We start from the raw sequence: 22705 nt of genomic DNA on the forward strand, positions 1-22705 counted from the left end.
GGGCTTGACGAATCACTTGTGGTCCCAGGTGTTAGCATATGGGTCGGGTATCTGTCATCCACAGGTACAGCATGCGTAGACGGAGTTCATATCTCCAGGGGGTTTTGGTGGTAAGGCGGGACTGAACTGGGTGTGGCGTCATCGGCAAGTGAGTGCTTGGTTTGGGTCGTCTGGCCTGAAGTCATAGTAGGCATCATCAAGGCTATCACAACTCGTGTGTATTATCAGATGTATTGATGTAGGAGTGATTTTGTAACACTCAGCAACCTTAACTCTATACAATGTATTGCGTAATTGTGATCCTACAAATTTGCGTACATTGCACCAGGCACCATCATTCGCCACAACAATTTTAAGATAACGATGAGGTACCGATGTGCATGTACATGTGTGTGTGTGTGTGTGTGTGTGTGGCTGCTTGTACTAGTCAGGACTGATGGCGATATATAGTGCTAGCACACTGAGATACCATGAAGCAGTTTAACATGAATACCCCACTCAGACACAGTGTACTGACTCAGAGCCGACCAGTCCTTGTTTTAGCCCGTTTATGCTGAGCGCCAGACAGGGTAACAACAAGTACCATCTTTTAACGTCTATTGGTATGACACAGCCGGGGATCGAACCCCGGACCTTCCGCTCTCTGGGCAGATGCTCTACCACTAGACCGCAGAGGTGGTCAACAAGATACCAACCGAGAACAAGTCTTGTTGCGGTCAGACCATAGGTACACTATATCACCGACATATATCATCTCACCGTTTGGTCTACGGCCTTGTGGGCCTTTCATCCTCTCGCTATAGGGGTGGTCAGTCAAGGGACTACTGTGTTGTATTGCGATAAGTTCAGAGTCAGAGACTGGTATTTGGCAGTTTGTAAACTGATCTCTTTGAGAGAACATCTCCCTTGATGACAAGCCTCATGCCCTGATGTGCGAGTTGAGGCAGGCGACCACAACTGCTAGTGAAGTTGGCGTGACAAGGCCTCATGTGGGGTCCTGACAAAGAAATTCTTGTAATTCCTGAATGGCCTTCTCTGCAACAGGGATTTTTGTTTGGGTTCTTAACCCTCCAATTTTCCAGAATGAGTCGATGTTGTATAAGCAGGGGGTCTCGTTCCAAGCTGATGAATCCAGAAGCGGGATCAGTCCTGATAACAGCTGGAGGGCCATCAAGGGGAAGGAGTTCTAAGCTGAGACGTAGCAGGGCTTGACCAAGAATTGGACCTCTTACAGCCTCTATGATGCAGGCGCAAGTGTATGACGTCGTGCATTCACATGTGACGATGTAGAATTGTTGCTCCCTTATCGTGACACAAATGTGTGTCCTCCTGCTTCCTGGTGGTCGCGTGTACTCTGATCAACTATAACATGGGGTGCCTGGCATTGAGAAGCACTATGGTTGGTTGGTTGGTTTGTTGTTAAACGCCGCACTCAGCAATATTCCAGCTATAGGATGGCGGTCTGTAAATAATCGAGTCTGGACCAGACAATCCAGTGATTAATATCATGAGCATCGTTCTACGCAATAAGGATCAATGACATGCATCAACCAAGTCAGTGAGCCTGTTCCCGTTAGTCGCCTTTTACGACAAGCATAGTCACCTTTTACGGCAAGCATGGGTTGCTGAAGACCTATTCTACCACTGAATCTTCACGGGTAGAAGCACAATGGGGCATTTCTGCTGGCAAAGTCTGCAGGCAAGTTGGATGCTCCTGCCAGGTGTTGGATTGTAGATTGGTATTGGCTCACTGTAGAGAGGAAAGTGGACACCCTTGTACTTGTTGAAAACTGGCCACGACAAAGCTTCTCGATTGCAAGTACACATGGTCTGCTGTGTGTGAGTAAACAAGCATTCAGATTGTACAATGATTGGGCTGAAATGTTTTGTGGAAGCAGCAATATACAGTGCCTCCATCTCACATGCCAGCCAAGAAATCTGTTGTCTCAATTTCGCACTGAAAAATCCTTGTAATGTAATGAGGTCCCTCGGGTCATGTAGAGTGTAGCACCAATACCAGGTTTCCTCACAGTGCCAGTCACAATACAGTGTTGGTCCTCTGGTTTTAGCAGTGTGATGGATTTGTTGGTCCATCATCCATTTTGAGTGACCTTAAAGGCCTCCAACTAATTCTCTGACCAGAGAATCTTGTGACCAGACTGTAATCCTGCTGTAGCATCCTGGGATGACGCGTTATACGCCGGTGCTTACTAGCTTCAATTGTACCTTGCTGCCAGTGTCATCCAAGGATTGTTGCAGATGTAGGAGCAACGATACCTTTGTTTTGGGAAAGCCGTAACCCATTGTCCTTGAGTGCCTCGAGTACTTGCTGCCAGTTGTCGGGGAGATCATCTGGGTTATCAGCTCCAAAGTGGAGATCATCGGCATGTTTTGCTACTATGCCCTCCTCTGAGAGTGTGCCAAATACGCGACACATCAGTTCTGTGTCTGGTCCTGGCATACCCTTAGCAGATATTGCATAGACTCTTACGCCTAGGAATGGGGTGACCATTCCACAGTATTTCATCGACTCCTTTGACAGGGGAATTTGGTAGAAAGCATAATGAATTTCCACTTTGCTATCTGACGAAGGGTTGAGTCCACATCAGGCATCAATGAAGATTGTGGCTTGCTGTACCTGCCAAAATCTGGAAAGGCAGTGACTAGCCTGTGGCCTCCATTAGTTTTCTTGAACAGGTGGCGGGGGTGGGGTGGGGGGGCGCGGGTGGCCCAGTTGTCCAAGGTGCTGTGATTCGCTGTGCAGAGTTGCATCCCTTGGGCGTGCCAGAAACCTATAATTGTGGGTTCCAATCCCTATTCGTCCCGATTATGTTTCTAGGTTTGTCAGCACCATACACGTGTTCATGGGTTTCACCGAAGTAGTAAACGTCTGAGACCTGCATCATTTCTGTTGTCCCCCGCGATGATATAACTGGAATACTGTTAAAAGCAGCGTTAAACCCAACTCACTCACTCACTCACCCTTGACCAGGAAATGCCAATGTCCTCCAGTTCGTTAAATTTTTGTTGCAACTCGACGAGGCGATCTCATGAATACTGGGGTCTTCTACACTTCCTTTGTGGTGGTTGTACCGGACCCATGTTGACAACAGCTTGGAGTGGTCCTGACTCGACATTATATCCATCGACATGGGGGCTATAGACCTCATCAAACTCATAAGAGCAAGAAAACTAGACTTGCTCAGTGTCAACATGCAGAAAATGACTGACATTGTTTGGCATCAGAAGCATGAACGTTGTGTACCCGAGTTACACTGTCCTCGTCACTAATGGCCAAGTCCTCGGTGTCTATTTGAGGTTCTATGGTAAACAAATCATCTGCGTCGAAGTAATCACGTGATACAGCAACTTCAATGAATTCACCTGGACATTCTGTAGTGCATGTGTTTGGGGCTCTGATCACAAACGCACCTCTCCATGTGGTCTGAGTCACTTGTACTGGTGGATCCATATGTAAATGAATAACCATCTCTGAGTATGGTGAGGCGTTTAGCAGATACCCGCAGTATGTCTGCATCTAAAGATTCTACCACCAGGCCAGTGAAATGGAAGAGGCTATCCTATCTGAATCAGGAGGATGAAACTTCGCCTGCAACATTCAAGGGAGATAATCCATCTGCCTGGTGAGCAGACTGTCTTGCCTTAACCATATATTTCCTGTCAGTGTTGGGAAGGAATTTGTTTTCGCTAGGATAATGTCCATCACTGCTACTGCACAGTGGACATGACTTGGTGAACTTACGAGGCTGATGTTTACTACTTCGAACAGTGTGAGGTTGACATGTGGTTGTCGATTTTAGTGTCCTCACTTGACCGGATTTCGTTCAGTAGGAGTCTAGAGCCTGTGATATACCGTTGTTTGACTAATCTTGGAAAGTCTGCCATAAGAGATGGCTCCATCCATCATAATTTGTCCTCCACCAAATTGGTCGACTCCTTGTCCGCAAGATATGGTACAACGTTCATTCCGCCTCCGATACACACCATAGCCAAGAGCCGCGATGGGGTCTGACAGTCAAGACATGACCCTACATGAGGTAATAAACACCACTGCAGCCATTGAAGTTGATGATGTTGAGGTAAAATGATGCTAACGTTAGGTCTTCTTGTTCGGATTCCCGTAAACATTTACGGACAGACTACGCAGATATGGGTGAAAACCAGGAATTCTGTTGCAGCGTATGTTGCAGTGAGTATACTGTTTCGAAGGTGAATGGCTCGATGAATGTTTCCATACAATTTTGTTTACCTTCACCTACACCTGAGCATGGGGAAAGGACTTGCTCATACATGTGTATTCAAATACAAGGGAAAAAAGCGCTTCCAAAAATCGTCAACCTTCTTGACTCATACATTAGCCTTACGTATACCTTATGGGTTATAATAAGATCAAATGACTTATATGTTATTTGAAAATATGGAGTGAGTAAGTTTGGTTTAATGCCTTGAACAGTATTCCAGTTATATCAAGGCATGTCACCTTAATGTGGGAGAAAAGCCGGGAGTGATGTAGGTCTGACTTTTACCACCTTGGTAAAACCCACAAGCACGGGTATGGTGCTGACAAACCTAGAATCATAATCGGGGCGAACCAGGATTCGAACCCACTACCATAGGTTTCTGGCATGCCCAAGGGATGCAACTCTTCACAGCGAATTGTGGTGCCTTCAACAACTGGGACACCCATGCCACCTGCTTCTAACCCCCCTCCCCCCGAGCCCATGAAGCTCAGTAACTATTTGTACTTGTGCTATGGTAAATATAAAACTAACACCAGTGGCATTGGTTATATTTCATTGTAAAGTATGTACATTTTTCACAATACAAACATCTTTATGGCATTCAGTATCAGTCTCTCAACATGGTAAAGCTTGCTTGGTACAGTGTATCACAATCAATGTCTCCATGCTAAGCTGCGCAGCCAGAAGATGAAGATGCTGAAGATGATGCTGAACGGTACCCCTCCCCTCAGTCCACTGTCTCCACCACTGCAACAAACAGAAGAACAATCAGGAGAAGTGTCCAACATCAGGGCCCCATTCTACAAAGCAAAGTTAACACTAAGATGACTCACTCATACTTCCACTATGATCAGCCTACTGCTAAGTTAGCTTTGTGAACAGAGCCCTGATGATCATCTGTTATCATTTGCGATGGTTTGACACCAAAAAAACATGTTTTGTGTGCATGTTTGACCAACTGAGCATTCTAAGCCTCCGCTAGTTTCAGTATATAAGATGGAAATGTCTGGAACTGCCAGAAGAAGCTTTTCATTTGTTTGTTTATTTGTTTGTTTGTTTGTTGTTTTAAGCACACTCAGCAGTATTCAAGCTATATGACAAAAGCCTGTAAATAATTGAGCCTGGACCAGATAATCCAGTGACTGCTATCTCGAGCAATGATCCATGCCGGGGTACAATGACAGCAGTCAGCCAAGTCAACAAGCTGATCACCCGACCCATTAAGTCTCCTTCTGCAACAAGCACGGGTTGCTGGAACCCAATGTTGACACTATTCCAGTCATATCAAAGTGTGTCCGCTTCATGTGGGAGGAAAGCCTGCAGTGGAGCACTTTTCAGACGTTTGCCACTTTGGTGAAACCCACAAGCATGGTTGTGCTTATGCGTTTTGACAAACAATCAACACATAAATCAACTGAATTTCTTATTAATGAATGAAAAGCAATTTCTGACTTTGCAATAATTTCAGCAAAGGTTGACTGGAACATCAATATGTGTGTAAGTAGGAGCTTTGATTGCAGACTTTAAGTAGTTACAGATGCCACCTGTAACTAAAATTAATCCTGCTTTATTACCGTAATACAAGTTTCTGATTATCATATACATGTTAAAATGTTACCATCGCCTTTACCATTGGCAAGTTGAAATGTAGGTGTAACATAAGGGAGTTAACTCATTCATCAACTCAAAACAGCATCTGACACTAAAGAAAATCAAAAACTCATCATAACATGTTTAAAAAAAATTCAACTTGGAAAAAATCACCAATTCATACAAAGAGGTGATTATTCACTATTATATTTTCATTTCACACCATCATTTCAGAGTTGAAAAAGAATTGTTAAAGCTCTTTATAGTTTCTACAGTTTTCTGTTGTTGAGATTACAACACACTTCACTAGACACAACTCACTTTACCTAGTGTTGTTAGGAGCACATCACACATCTCTCTAGGTGCTACCACGATGGTTAACTCAGGTTAGAAGGTACAAACATTTATTGTAACAAACTCCTATTCATCATAGTCACAAAACTAACTCCAAGTCACACACACTCTGTCTCTCAAGCCTTTCATGTGTCAATGTCCCTTATTGTAATTATATATGTGTTGCATATACATGCATGTGCTAGTCAGTATATATTGTGCTTCATATACATAGTATATATTGTGCTTCATATACATGCAAGTGCCAGTCCAGTATATATTGTGCTTTGTATACATGCAAGTGCTTGTCAGTATATATTGTGCTATGTATACATGCATGTGCCAGTCCAGTATATATTGTGCTTCATATACATGCATGTTCTAGTCAGTATATATTGTGCAATGTATACATAGTATATATTGTGCTATGTATACATGCATTTGCTAGTCAGTACATTTTGTGCTTCATATACATGCATGTTCTAGTCAGTATATATTGTGCTATGTATACATGCATGTGCTTGTCAGTTTATTGTGCTATGTATACATGTATGTGCTAGTCAGTATATATTGTGCTTCATATCCATGCAAGTGCTAGTCAGTCTATATTGTGCTATGTATACATGCATGTGCTTGTCAGTATATTGTGCTATGTATACATGCATGTGCATGTCAGTATATTGTGCTATGTATACATGCATGTGCCAGTCCAGTATATATTGTGCTTCATATACATGCATGTGCCAGTCAGTTTATATTGTGCTATGTATACATGCACGTGCTTGTAAGTATATTGTGCTATGTATACATGCATGTGCCAGTCCAGTATATATTGTGCTTCATATATATGCAAGTGCTAGTCAGTATATATTGTGCTATGTATACATGCATGTACTTGTCAGTATATTGTGCTATGTATACATGTATGTGCTTGTCAGTATATTGTGCTATGTATACATGCAAGTGCTTGTCAGTATATTGTGCTATGTCTACATGCATGTGCTTGTAAGTATATTGTGCTATGTATACATGCAAGTGCTTGTCAGTATATATTGTGCTATGTATACATGCATGTTCCAGTCAGTATATAGCGTGCTATGTATACATGCATGTGCTAGTCAGTATATATTGTGCTATGTATACATGCATGTTCTAGTCAGTATATATTGTGCTATGTATACATGCATGTGCCAGTCTAGTATATATTGTGCTATGTATACATGCATGTGCCAGTCCAGTATATATTGTGCTATGTATACAAGCATGTTCCAGTCAGTATATATTGTGCTATGTATACATGCAAGTGCTTGTCAGTATATATTGTGCTATGTATACATGCATGTGCCAGTCCAGTATATATTGTGCTATGTATACATGCATGTTCCAGTCCAGTATATATTGTGCTATGTATACATGCATGTTCTAGTCAGTATATATTGTGCTATGTATACATGCATGTACCAATCCAGTATATATTGTGCTATGTATACATGCATGTGCTAGTCGGTATATATTGTGCTTCATTTACATGCATGTACTTGTCCAGTATATGTTGTGCTCCATATACACTGCATGATGGTTAGATAAGCAGGGGTGTCCATGTCCCTTTAATTGTCTAACTCAGTATATATCTCATTGGTAGGAAGGGACCCATCCTCGGTTATCCAGGGTATTTTATCTCCATTCAAGTAGGATAGATAGCCTTGGACTCATTTGCGACGAAAGCTTCGCAAGTAATGTTTCCTTCCAATCGCTCTTACTACTACCTTAGCACAGGATTTCTCTCAATTAATTGGACAGTTATTTTAAGCATCATGTAGTTTGTTGTAGCAATGGGTTCCAGGGTATTTATGTTAATAGACTTAGTACACGGGTTGATCAAGGATGAATGGACTACGTAGCCGGGCTCCGTACACATGTATACACAAGCCCTTCCTTCACACAATGAGATATACACATGTTAAACATGGCAGGACAGGATGTATATATATAATATGCTTGATTTCTGAATATAGTTCACTTTGATTTGGACCGAAGGGTCCAACCATTTGATATTCAGGGATTTTATATGAAGACTGGATATTTTTTCAGCTACAGCTGAATTAATTAAAACTTTGAGCTTTAATAATAAAAACATAATGCGATATGGTCGCTTACAATATCTTGGTTTTGCATCAACAGTCTGAAGAATAATTACTTTTTTCAAGCTTTCTCTTGGACAAAATATGTTTTTTCGATAAAATCCAAACCCAACAACCCCCCCCCCCCCCCCCCCTTTTACATCAAATGGTCGGTCTCTAATAACAGGACTGTATTCCCGATTTGGGATCCATGGCTTGGGCTGTTGTAAGATTAAACTTACTCAGTACCAAGCATAACATATATCATATATCTATTGCTGTATGTTACAAATGGCCATACCTTCATCTGAAAAACAACCAATTGACAGGTCAACAACAGTGAAACAACAATATACAATTGTATATATACTACTCAAAAGAAGTTAAAGATCACCCAATTCAGTCATATTGCTATAGTTAATCTGTCTGCTAAACAGTGATATGAAAGAATTGGGTTCAGTATCTCCTCTTGAGTATATAGTTCCCACTTGCCTACAAGACAGCTGTCATAGCATTAGTATGACAGTTGGGATCGTACAGTTTGGTCATACAGATACATCATGTATTAATCAATCTGACAGCTGTCATCATTCACCAATAGTTATGCAAATTTACACCTGACAAAACCCCACACACCCACTCGTGTATCGATTCCTAATTTAAATTCTGTGTTGAACTTCAAGAAGTGATATATACGAAATGTTTGAAGGAACCTGACCCGATAACCACCAGCTTGTCGCTTTCATGAAACTTGATAAATCTGATTTTAATGCACTATGACAGAGTTAGCGCTATATTGAAGGGGCAATAGCGAGGGGACACTGTATATAATAGTATTATGTTGAGTCGTAATCAACCAACCATTCAACTACACAGACAGACTACATGTGATAACAAGCTCTTGTTAGCCAGGCCACATTAACAAGGCAACAAGAGTGCTGAAATATTCACGGTATTGTGAGTCAAGCATTACGACATGCATCGCTTTAAGAGGAAGGTGTGTCTGGACAAAATATATCTATTATTAGATCTTCATTCAAATCTATTCGAATTGTGTGCCGGGAGCCACAATATTTTCACATTTAATTTTTAAAATGATCAAATCATCTGTGTAGATTTTCTGTTGCATGAATGCTTGGTGTGGATATATATGGTATAGTTTATCTTTCGAAAAGTACAATTGTTCAGGGAATAATACAATTATGTGAGGTAGGTTCTTGGTATTGCTGTGGGCAGGAATAAACATATTATCCTTTGTATCATTTAAACATTTTGTGAGCACGGTCTCCATCTTACAGGCTTACAGCTTGGATAGGACAGTGTGAAAAATACACTTTAAAATCTAAAGATCAATATGATCACTTAAGAGAATAACCATGAGCTACGGGGAAGTACGTATTATCTGTCCCGAGTGAATTAATTGTGTTAATCCCGGCCTTTGGCAAGGTTACTAAACTTACAGCATTCACTCGCAAGAGACAGATAATCAGTAATTGTGTAGGTTATTCTATAATTACTCATTGACATTTTACAAGAGAAAAATGGTGAAAAAAAGTATAAATGTCAACCCAATAGAGAGTGAGTGAGTATGTTTTTTTACGCCGCTTTTAGCAATATTCCAGCAATATCATAGCGGGGCACACACTGTATCCATGAGGGTAATCAAACCTGGGTCTTTAGCGTGACAAGCCAACACTTTAACCACTAGGCTACCCCACCGCCCTCAACCTTCACCGGAGGCAGCCTGCAGTTCAGAGGGGTAATGTAATCAGTTTGTGATGTCACATACTGTGATTGATGTCACATATTTTTCTCAACAATTAAGCACTGTGATATGACTGCCCAATCAGGTTGAGAGTATTGCTAAAATGCAAATGTGCAAATATTGGAAACTTATAACACATGATCATTCTACCCTTATCAGTAGTACTGTACATTAGGTAGTGAAAAGGTTAAATTTCTCCGAATAATGCAATTTGGTTCAATGTTTTCTTATTGATTTTTTAAAAGGTCTTCAGCAAATGATTAATTCCTGATAGTAGTTTATGTTTAACGCCGCACTTAGCAATATTCCAGCTATATGACATCTGTAAATAATCGAGTCTGGACCAGACAATCCAGTGATTAACATCATGAGCATCGATCCACGCAACTGGAATATGATGACTTGCATCAATTAAGTCAGCTAGCCATACCACCTGATCCCGTTAGTCACCTATTACTTCTGATAGTAAAAGTCACAATATCCCAATTGTAATAATGAAAGTTTGTTTCATAAAAACTCTCATGAAACTGGCTTCAAATGGGTGCAGAGAGAAGAGAGTACCAGTAAATGATTCTACCTCTATTTCTAGGAACAGACTTTGCAAAATAAGATCCCATGGAATTAGTCATCACAGTAGCATACTCAACTTTGTATGAATGCTGAAAAGAACCAACAACTTACGTACTGCAAGACTGAAGACCTTGACAGAAGTTTTGAATTTTTATTGTAGTGTTAGATGAGATAGATCAGACAATATGTAGGATGCAGTTAACCTACATTTATCTTTTTAGTCGACTCCCATACAAGGGGCCATGTTCCTCATTTCCAACCTCAAGCAGCAAGAGAGACGATGTTTTTTTTTTAAATATAAAAAAAAGTTTTTAAATAATAGTGTGCTTTTTAATTAAATTTGATAGTTTAGAAAACTTGGTAACAGTTCTTAAATTAATTTATGACACAGATCGAGTTGCTTTGCTTTTGAACAAATTTTTGATAAATATAGCTGAAGAAAGATAAAGCTGGACTGTTTTTTTAATTGTGCAATTTAAGGAGTCTTGATTTTATCACATCGGGGAATAAATTTCCACAGCGCAGGGAAAACTGAGCCACGTCATCTGGTCATGATGACACGCAATGAGCCACTTCATCAGGTCATGATGACACGCAATAAACACATCATCAGGTCATGATGACACGCAATGTACACATCATCAGGTTATGATGAGATGCAATGAGCCACGTCATCAGGTCATGATGACACGCAATGAGCCACGTCACCAGGTCATGATTACACACAGTGAGCCACATCATCAGGTCATGATGACACGCAATAAACATGTCATCAGGTCATGATGACACGCAGTAAACACGTCATCAGGTCATGACACGCAGTGAGCCACGTCATCAGGTCATGGTGACACACAACGAACACTTCATCAGGTCATGATGACACACAATGAGCCACGTTATCAGGTCATGATGGCATGCAATGAGCCACTTCATCAGGTCATGATGGCACGCAATGAGCCACTTCATCAGGTCATGATGGCACGCAATGAGCCACGTCATCAGGTCATGATGGCATGCAATGAACACGTCATCAGGTCATGATGGCACGCAATGAACACGTCATCAGGTCATGATGGCACGCAATGAGCCACTTCATCAGATCACGATGGCATGCAGTCAAACCAAGTCTCCGGATCTAGGGCTCGGGTGGGTACTGAGTAGGACCAGGGTACCCCAGAACTACCCGGACCCGTGGTTAGTCATGTGATATACTGTTTAATGACACCAACAGTGGAAACCCTGGTTGTAAATTTGGACTCGTCCCAGCCCTATCCTGATCGCATGGTTAGCTTTAGTCAGCCCCTACAATAGGGGACCTGTGGGTACCTCTGGGACTTTCTTCCTCGGAATTCCCATGGTTTGGAAACATCACAAGGATAAACAATGATGCTGAGATAACAAGAGTTGGAGATAAGGTCAGAGGTTATAGGAGATACTGTGATGTGTACTGGGAGGATGGGAGGATGTCTGACAGCGCTAGCAGTATGTTGCCACCTGGGGGCTAGATGGGGACGATGTTGGTACTTACATTTAGGAATGTTGACTTTGTTGGAGATGAGGACATCCGCCTGGATGTGGTTCATGTTGACATACAGGGTCTCAGGGTTTGCCTGCAATACACGTAATAATGAGGATGATGACGATGACGACGACGACAGTGACGATGATGATCAGCCAAAAGCCAAATTCAATATGAAAATACATTAATTTTATTTTCATTTTCCATATTTCCAAATATTTATTCTGAAGATTTATGAAACAGAATTTGTGAACAACAGACAAGAAAAACATCCATGAAGATCAGGGGTAGAATAGGTCTTCAGCAACTCTGATGATGCTTGCCGTAAAATGCACCAATGCTTGTCGTAAGCGGCGACTATCGATATTGGGTGGTCAGACTCGCTGACTTGGTTGATGCATGTCATCGTATCCCAGTTGTGTAGATCGTGCTTATTATGTCAAGCGCTGGATTGTCTGGTTCAGACTCGATTATTTACACACCGCCTTCACATAACTGGAATATTTCTGAGTGCGGCGTCAAACAACAAACCATAACAACAAGAAAAACATGATTACACTAAGAACTTTCATTACACATCCAGTGCTTACATCCATAGTCGGAATGTTCAGACATAAACGCTCACCATAAACAAATCATACAAGGCTTCACCCATGGCGTCTCGAACATGGTCGTCAACAATAGGGAACGTCCTACAGAAATACTGTAAACAACAAGAAAAAGATCACGTGATTGAGTGTATTGATTGACCATTTAATATTCTAGGCATGTGGGTGAGACTTTTATAAAAAACTTTTAGGTTCTGGTCATTTATTATATGGGGAAAAACATGAATAAGTGTTAAATGTATAAATTGGATGGGCCATAAAAAAATGTTTAACATAATATTGTGGCAGGGAGGGGCCAAAAAATATGCCTAAGCCCAATCCTATCACCACCCTACCCCATCCCATCCCATCCCATCCCATCCCACCCCACTCCACCCCACCCCACCCAACCCTCTCTTATAAATGACCAGTCCCTAAAATTTTAAAAGTTATCATTTTCATATATACATGAGTAAAATACACATTTTTCTTTATCACAAGTAGAGAAAATAGAGACCTAAGTCAGAACCATTTCAACATTATTTTCCTCAGAACTATAGTATATGTGAAAGTAGAAAATAAATCCCCAAATTTTGAAAAGGTTCAAATTACAAAATAAAATCATGTAATGTGGCATCTAATATTTCTTATCTGGAAAAGAATTAAGCACCACTAACGATATGTTTTACTATGAAATAGACATGCCCTGTGTCAATTTGTTTACATTATGACATGCTGCAATAGCTATTTTACTTTGTATCCTGTATTTAATTGTATCCTCTAGTTCTTTGTATTGCATGATATGACCCTGTCCTTTCGACCATCTAGAGAATCATCTGGTGTTTTATAGACTTTTCATCAGTTATCAATAAGTGAACAAGTTGGGTTTAACACCGCTTTGAACCGTATTCCAGTAATATCACAGTGTGTCAGCTAAATGTGGGAGGAAATCCCAAAGTGATGCAGGTCACAGACGTTTACCACTTTAGTGAAACCAACAAGCATGGGTATAGTGCTGACAGACCTAGAAACATGCATGTAATTGGAGTTTGAACCCACGATCATAACTTCCGGTGTGCCCAAGGGATGCAACTCTGCACAGCAAATCATGGGGCCTGGGCCACTCATGACCCCTCATTAGCTGACAGTGATATGTTAGACATTAATGTAGATATTTCCAAATGATTCAGTGTTCTGGACATACAGGTGTATACATATTTGAGTGCGAGTATGTGACGAACCTCGAGTGTGATGCTTGCTTGTCTCTGGCTGTCAGCGTAGTCCTGGTTGCCCATAGCAAACATCAGGTTGTGCACCACACGAGTCTGGCAGAGACACAATATACACATGAGACAACCAGGGTCTGGTAGAGACACTATATACACATTAGACAACCAGGGTCTGGTAGAGACACAACATACACATTAGACAACCAGGGTCTGGCAGAGACACTATATACACATGAGACAACCAGGGTCTAGCAGAGACACTATATACACATTAGACAACCAGGGTCTGGTAGAGACACAATATACACATTAGACAACCAGAGTCTGGCAGAGACACAATATACACATTAGACAACCAGAGTCTGGCAGAGACACTATATACACATTAGACAACCAGGGTCTGGCAGAGACACTATATACACATTAGACAACCAGAGTCTGGCAGAGACACAACATACACATTAGACAACCAGAGTCTGGCAGAGACACAATATACACATGAGACAACCAGGGTCTGGCAGAGACACAATATACACATTAGACAACCAGAGTCTGGCAGAGACACAACATACACATTAGACAACCAGGGTCTGGCAGAGACACAACATACACATTAGACAACCAGGGTCTGGCAGAGACACAACATACACATTAGACAACCAGAGTCTGGCAGAGACACAATATACACATGAGACAACCAGGGTCTGGCAGAGACACAATATACACATTAGACAACCAGGGTCTGGCAGAGACACAACATACACATTAGACAACCAGGGTCTGGCAGAGACACAATATACACATTAGACAACCAGGGTCTGGCAGAGACACTATATACACATTAGACAACCAGAGTCTGGCAGAGACACAATATACACATTAGACAACCAGAGTCTGGCAGAGACACAATATACACATTAGACAACCAGGGTCTGGCAGAGACACAATATACACATGAGACAACCAGGGTCTGGCAGAGACACTATATACACATTAGACAACCAGGGTCTGGCAGAGACACAATATACACATGAGACAACCAGAGTCTGGCAGAGACACAACATACACATGAGACAACCAGAGTCTGGCAGAGACACAACATACACATAAGACAACCAGGGTCTGGCAGAGACACAATATTCCCATGAGACAACCAGGGTCTGGCAGAGACACTATATACACATGAGACAACCAGGGTCTGGCAGAGACACAATATACACATGAGACAACCAGGGTCTGGCAGAGACACTATATACACATGAGACAACCAGGGTCTGGCAGAGACACTATATACACATGAGACAACCAGGGTCTGGCAGAGACACAATATACACATTAGACAACCAGTCATGTTGCCTGGAATATTCATGATGTACAATACATTCAGGCAAAACTCTGAAAGACTTTCTTTGTTCACAGATACCACTGAAAAAAGTTAAAAGTAAAAAAAAGATGTGAAATAATGCTATTTTAAATTTAATTTATTTCAATTTGACCAACTGCTCCATCTTTGATGAATAGGAAAAAACGATACAATTCCAAAAACATTTGATGAACATTGGATTAAACATTTGTATTTATAAGGTACATGTACCATTATGGCTTATATCATCAAAGAATAACAAGCTTTACCTGAATCAGTTTTTCTGCAAGTTCATTTCTGTCTCTTGCTAGGATGCTGAAAATGAAGCAAAAAACCATCATCATACGCCTTTTTTAATAGTGGAGTGAGCTTGTGTCATGGCCTGGTTGTCTGTCATCCACTGTTGTCAGGATCGGTGGTGGTGTCCACGTACGTGTGTAACATCATCTTCACCTATCAACCAATGAATCTTAACCACCTATGCTTCTTCCCACAAATGACAATACATAAATTTGATCAAGAGATCTGAAATCCAATTTTTTAACAAGGCAGCCATCTTGAAAAAACACTGTATATTCCATCTTTTTCCAAAAAGTATGGAACGCTGCATTGTGTGTAGTTAGTACTAGGGACAGTTTCTTGTGATATTATAAAATTTCACCTTGATTTGACCTTTGCACTTTGACCTTTGCACCTTAAATTGAGTCAAAGGGCACTATCTGTACTCTGGATACATCATCTGAAACTACTCTACTGATGAAGCTGAAATTTGGTATTCATTTTTTCTACTAATGACTTCTTTTGCTTAAAGAATTGCCATTCTACTGTTAATTCTTGTAAAACATTTAAAACAAAAAACGAAATTATCAGAATTCTAATTTGCAAGCGCCACAAAAGTAGAACATTAACACTTTGTCAAGCAGCTGTCATTGTTGATATATTAAACTGTTTACGACACACCAAGGAGAGCTACAATTCCTTGGAACTATTTTTTAAACAACTTAAAGAGTATGTATCTGAGCTCAAAATTTCAAGTCAAAGTACTGATAATTTTGTGTTGCTATGGAAACATGCTCACCCAATAGTTTTAGCTGCCGCTGCTTGCTGCACATACACAGGTAGAGGGGCGCTTATCTTGGGAACATCAGGATCTGTCGGCAGCAGAATAGAAACACTATGTCACAGTGCACAGACATAATGACAGAAACTGTCACCATGGTAACGAGCAATGAAAAAAAGAAATCATCCATTACTATTGAATTTGTAAATCATCATGTCTAGTTATGTTTAATAGATCAGATTTGCAAACCGCAAATCAAGCACACAAACTCCTATTGCCGCCATGACCATAAAGTATTGTAGCATTTCACTACTGGGGTTGTGTTTTCAAACACAGAATATTTAAGGATTTTCTTTTTTTGAAGATGGAAATGAAATTGAGAAAATTATTTCTGTTAGCCTAATGATGGTAGGTTTTCACTCCATCTTACACAAACAGATATGTTTCATTACTAACCAAATGTTTACTTAAAGACTATTCTATTTCAAGCAGTGAATTTCACTGAGATTGTGTATCGTCCTTAATCTATGTTAAAAAGTGAAGCTTATTGAGAACCTTCGAGGATCTCTGGCCTAGGCAGGCTGGCCTCCTTGGCTGGTCGGAGGAGCGCCACCAGACCCTTCAGTAGACTGGTAGACACATCGTAGTCCATCAGCTCCTTGATCAGCTCGATAGCTGCAAACAACAAACATGTCACAGTAGTGAATCAGAGCAATCGCATTAAAATCTGATATTTTACTTGGATACGATACTTACTCAACTGGTCGTGTCAGGTGAATTTTCTAATAAGCCAATCAGTGTCAAGGCTCCTAAATTCTTGGTATGAGTGAGCAAAGCATTCAACAAGCATATCAATGCAATCTCATTAAAGTGTCTAGGTGAGTGAGTTGGGTTTTTAACGCCACTGACAATATTCGAGTTATGTCACAGCATGTCAGCTTGATGTGTGATGAAACCTACAAGTGATGCAGGGATTAGACATTTATCACAACCTGCCGTACCCAAGGGAAGCAACTCTGCACAGTGAAATGCGGAGCTTCACACAGATCTTTTTAATACTCTGATATGATACCTTAGTCCCTCTCCCAGACCCTAGAGGATAAAATTGAAAAAGGAGTCCAACTCAAGTCTAGAATGATTTGGCAAGTCTAGATTGCCTCTGCTCTAGGATTGTTCTGGGCTCCATTTGGATTTCATTATTTTTGAATAAGATAACTTGATTTCGGAGACTAAATGTCACTCTAATGAAACCTCTCTGGATGAAGATCTGACGAACCCTCAATTGGTTTATCAGGTGAACCCTAAGCAAACTTTAACTGCCCAGTCTAAATGGAGGATGGGTTGATTCTTGAGCCAATCAGAGTCCATATCGCCCACAAAAGCAGGCACTAACTGACTTATGTGGGCCAAGACGCGAAACTGAAAAGAGGCTTGCTCCCCTCTCGGCCAAATTAAATTGTCTGACCTCAGTGCGTTGCACATTCTGGGGTAGTTATGAAGAATAACAACCCACTGAGACAATGTACATAACACACCCTACTGGTACAACACCTGTATCACCTGTACCATACCTTCAAACTGCACCTCCAGGTGGAGAGTCTTCAGCAGGTTCAGTAACGGCTCCACCACACTGACATTGGCCTGCCTCACAGTCGCCTGAAGACAAACACATCACCTATCATCAAACAGAGCTGATAGAAAAGCAATGTAATTTAGGAATACAATAATAGCCCGACCATCAGGCATGTAACTTTTCAAAACTGCCTGCAAAAAAGACCATTTCGGGGTGTCAGCAGGCGGGTATTTTAAACACTGGCTGATAGCCGAGATCACTCGACATTACACAGTATACTGATCGCATCCCTGTCACATGTATGTACATGTATATTGAGAGTGAACAGCATATACCACATCAGGCGTGTTATCACTTTTTTTTAAACTGTATAGTTCGTTAAAGAAGCTCTGGAAAGTAAATCTTCACTTGATAGTAAGCATATTGTGTCATCTACCGCCTAATTGCCACATATATATGACATTGTTGTAACAACTTTGCACATTGGACATTGGCCTACAAAACAGAAATAAACTTACTTTGTATAGGATCCTCATCAATATTTTAACGTGTAAAAGCCGACCCTACTTGATGTTTACCTGTACAACTCGGAGTGAGTGTGCTGCCATCTGCTGGGCTTTAGGGGAGCTACACGGCAGCAGAGCTATCAGCCCCTTGTACACCTGCATCTCAAACTTGGGGTTGCCCTGACCCAGCATCAGCAGCAAGTTCCGGCAGGCATCCTGGGTCTCTTCACTCTTAGACTTGGCCAGGCACTCAGCCACAGCCCGGATGCCTGGAGCAGAACACAGTACAGTGATATACCATTTTTTACGAGGCCCTGCTTTTTTCCCTGTCCTTATTCTCAGCCATTGTTTATGACAGGGGTAGTGGATAAACTCTTTCCCAGCGCATGACACCTTCGTTACACACTCGGTAACAACGCTGCCACCAGTGTGGGCGCAGCCATTACAAGAATCTTGAAATTTGACCTCTAACCCCATATGTCGTAATATTTATACTTTTGTTTATGTTTTTGGGAATGCCATCACAGTTATTTTTTTAAAAGGTTTTCAACTGACCATATTTCCCCGATGAATTTACCTTTTTGTTTGTCTGATCGGATTGGTTCGTGATTGCAAACGAACAGAAAATCAACAACTTCTCCCTTACATTCTTACTATACCAATAACATGATAGTTGTAATGAAACACAAATTCAAATTGACAAATAAAGAAAATAATTAAACTTGGATAAGAGTATTCGGCATCATGGGTGTCATCACTTGTTTGTAAACATAACAGTCAGTCGGTTGCGAGTTCAACTCCAAGCATGGTTGTGGTCACCTATCACAGTGGGGAGTTTTGATTGGTGGCAGATAGTGTAGAGAGCTCCGTGAATGGTCTATCGCTGTGGGGAGCTTGGGGTAGCTGTATAAACTGAATAACTCAAAATCAATACCATTAACGGATAACAGGGTCCAGTAATAGGGGGTCGGGTACCCTGGGTTGAAATTTTGATCCGTCCCAGACCTGTTACAAAGATGATCATACCATAGCTCTCGCACACAAGCTCCTTGTATTTGCGGCCAGCATTTGCAATGTATTGTATACATCTGACAGCCTGCGTCTTGTCTGCCTCCTTAGCTTGTTTCAGTCCAATGACCTCGAGCAGGGTCAGAACACCTCCAACTTCCAGAAACTCTGCCATGAACTTGTGCCTTATGACAATTAAAAAATTATTACTCACAAAAAATGAACAAATTTATTCTTTCAAACATCACGGAAGAAAAAAGGATACTGTATTCGACGAAATAAGTGCCCAGGGCGCTCTCAAAATTAGAAATAGGGGGCTCTTATTAGAATATAATTTTAGTAAAAAAACAGAGCTGAAAGATCGTAAATTTCGTGGTTTATGCTGACAGCCTGAAATGTTGACATACGATGGATATATTTTTCCAGAATTTAATTGCCCATAATTAAGGGTGCATATAACACTCAAGTGCGTATTATACGCGAATGAATAAGTCTTGTGTACATTGATCAATCGGAAGGGGTGCTGATTGGGATTGTTCACTAGCCAATATATTAGCAAATATTGCCGTGGGTGCTTATTAGTGTGGGGCGCTTATTACGTCGAATACGGTAATCATAATCATGACAAATAGATAACAAAAATATATTCCTCTAAGAGGAGAGATGAACTAGGGTGATATTATCATGCAGAACCTGTTCATTCTGGTAATCTAGTTTGTTCACACACATAAAAAACAAATGAAATATCCTCTAAATAGCAGTTACGTTTTATATACTTACCGGGGCTATGTATAAATACAGTCTACTCTTATTAAAAAGATTCAGCACAAGCCATTATCGAGTACCATCCAAAACAGGGACTGAATTTTTGTCCTTTCAAGAATTTAAATGTACCAACAAGAAGAAATACTTTTGATCCATTTTCGAGAATGTCATTTCACCAAGAGATAAAAACGTAGCAGTTGTAATAAGAGAGTTTGAGCCTTTCTATTAATAAATATACTGATAATACTCTTTTCAAATCCTAACCCTTCAGGTTTATCTATGAACCATACTTTGCATAAAGCCTGTTCATATGCCCATTACTATTTCTCAGTTTTCTCATGTTTTTTTTCCAATACATGGTATTTATGATATGGAAACACACCAGCTAATAATCTCTATTTACGGTATTTCAAATGACCCTGTAGGCCTAATCAACTGAATTAAAACCAAGTTTCAGACATTTCTTCAAGGTTTTGAGGTGAAATGGGGTTTAACGTCGCGTCCAAGATTATTGCATTTATATAGCCATGTGCATGCATGTGTGTGTGGTGTGTGCGTGTGTGGCTGCATGTACTAGTCCAGACTAATGCCGATTTTATAGTGCTAGCCCATTGATATACCATGCCGCCATTTAACATGAATACTCCACTCAGACACAGTATACCAACCAGTCCTTGTTTTAGTACATCAATGCCATCCAGGCAGGGCAACAACAAGTACCATCTTTTAAAGTCTTTTGGTATGACACGGCCCTTACGCTCTCTGGATGGAGACTCTACCACTAGACCCTGGAGACGTCCAAAGGTTATTGAGCAATCTAGCATCATGTCTATGTATAGAATTACAAAAGAAGCTGGATGACCTCATTTGCATATTTATCAGAAGATTACAATATGTATCCAATTGGTTTATCGTATCAATTACACTATCCATCATATGATAAAGTATACTTACCCACTAGATGCAGACAGGAATATTGACACTGCACACAGCTGTTCATGAAGACATGTCCCAATCATGTATCTGTCACTCATTAAGGATTTCATCAATGTATGAATGAAGTTTTCACCTAAAATAATAAGGGTATGTCCATATGTTTTCACTATTCAGGCTTAGTAAATGTTTCAGGTAAACTTCTACTGCAGGAAGAAAAACAATTTATTTTAGGGTGGCATTTTGGTAATACAAAAATACAAGTATACCTGATTATAATTGCAAAGCAGATTTATATTCCAAATATTTGTCTTTGATGTATTACCTTTAACGCCGCTTTTAACAGTATTCCAGTTATATCACGGCGTGTCAGCTTAATGTGGGAGGAAAGCCCGAAGTGATGCAGGTTTCAGACGTTTACCACTTCCGTGAAACCCACGAGCACGGGTATGGTGCTGACAAACCTAGAAACATAATCGGGGCGAACCGGGATACGAACCCACAATCATAGGTTTCTGGCGTGACCAAGGGACGCAACTCTGCACAGCAAGTTGCGGCGCCTTAGACTGGGCCAACCGTGTCCCCGAATTTGTTGGTGATTTAATGAACTCATAATCCAAATAAGGTAGCATTAGGCACAAACATTTCACCACTTTTCAACCATACACCATGACGATTTGATGTGATCTGACATCAAACCCCTGTTTTGTGAGTGAGTGAGTGAGTAAGGTTTAACGCCACTTTTAGCAATATTCCAGTAATATCACGGCTGGGGACACCAGAAATGGGCTTCACACATTGGACCCATGTCGGGAATCAAACCCGGGTCTTCAGCGTGACGAGTGAACGCTTTAACCACTAGGCTACCCGACCGCCCCCCACTGTTTTGTGAAAAAATAGTACATAAAATGGGTATGTGGGGTGTTCAAAGCAAGAAATTATGATAAAGTCATAAGACCAAAATACACTTTTCAATGAAAATGTTAATTGACAGGGGTACACGGCCACAGCTGGTTTACATCAGCTAAAGGGTTTTTTTTAACGCACATCCATGTCCTTTGGGTCAATGTCATTTCACTTTCCAAAAACTTGTATGACATATATGGGTAGGTAGGCACTGGCAAGAACATTCTTCAGGCAAACTAAAGGATACGTTAGACGTAGCCATGCTGTAAGTCTTGTAAGAAACAGACTAGCTGCTTGTGCAAATTCTTGTTCTAATTCCGGTCCTGTTTTACTTTGATTCTGCAGGATAAAATCTTGAAGTATTTTCTTTCGTACAGATTTGGATCCCTTGTCCCATTCTTGCAGGAGATTCATTATTCTGGACATGGCGGTTTGTTGCTTTGCACTCCCCATGACTGTACCAAGTCACCCGGAAAGAACCTGTTAGTGTGAAATTAAAAAGTATTTTGCGTTATTTTTCTCGCTGTGGCAGGTCTGTCAAGACGTTGTTGACATAGTTGCTATACCGCCATCTTGGTTGAGGGTAGTATGAAAGCGCCGATCTAATTGGCTGATT

The 22705-nt window shown here is 40.9% G+C and overlaps 1 protein-coding gene across 1 annotated transcript; it reads right to left on the reverse strand.

The window, feature by feature from the left end:
* Positions 1-4808: 4808 nt before the first annotated feature.
* On the reverse strand, positions 4809-22654 carry LOC139479736 (armadillo-like helical domain containing protein 1). Its single transcript, XM_071262595.1, has 12 exons — positions 22337-22654; positions 21205-21273; positions 19504-19670; positions 18550-18746; positions 17970-18054; positions 16954-17073; positions 16417-16489; positions 15608-15653; positions 13988-14071; positions 12785-12862; positions 12169-12250; positions 4809-5009 (listed from the first exon to the last, which is right to left on the reverse strand). The coding sequence occupies exons 1-12, from the start codon at positions 22540-22542 to the stop codon at positions 4990-4992; spliced, it is 1227 nt and encodes a 408-aa protein (XP_071118696.1). The 5' UTR covers positions 22543-22654; the 3' UTR covers positions 4809-4989.
* Positions 22655-22705: the final 51 nt, after the last annotated feature.

Source organism: Haliotis cracherodii, unplaced genomic scaffold (assembly GCF_022045235.1).
Source record: "Haliotis cracherodii isolate W230 unplaced genomic scaffold, xgHalCrac1.p SCAF_4, whole genome shotgun sequence".
NCBI classification, from domain to species: domain Eukaryota; kingdom Metazoa; phylum Mollusca; class Gastropoda; order Lepetellida; family Haliotidae; genus Haliotis; species Haliotis cracherodii.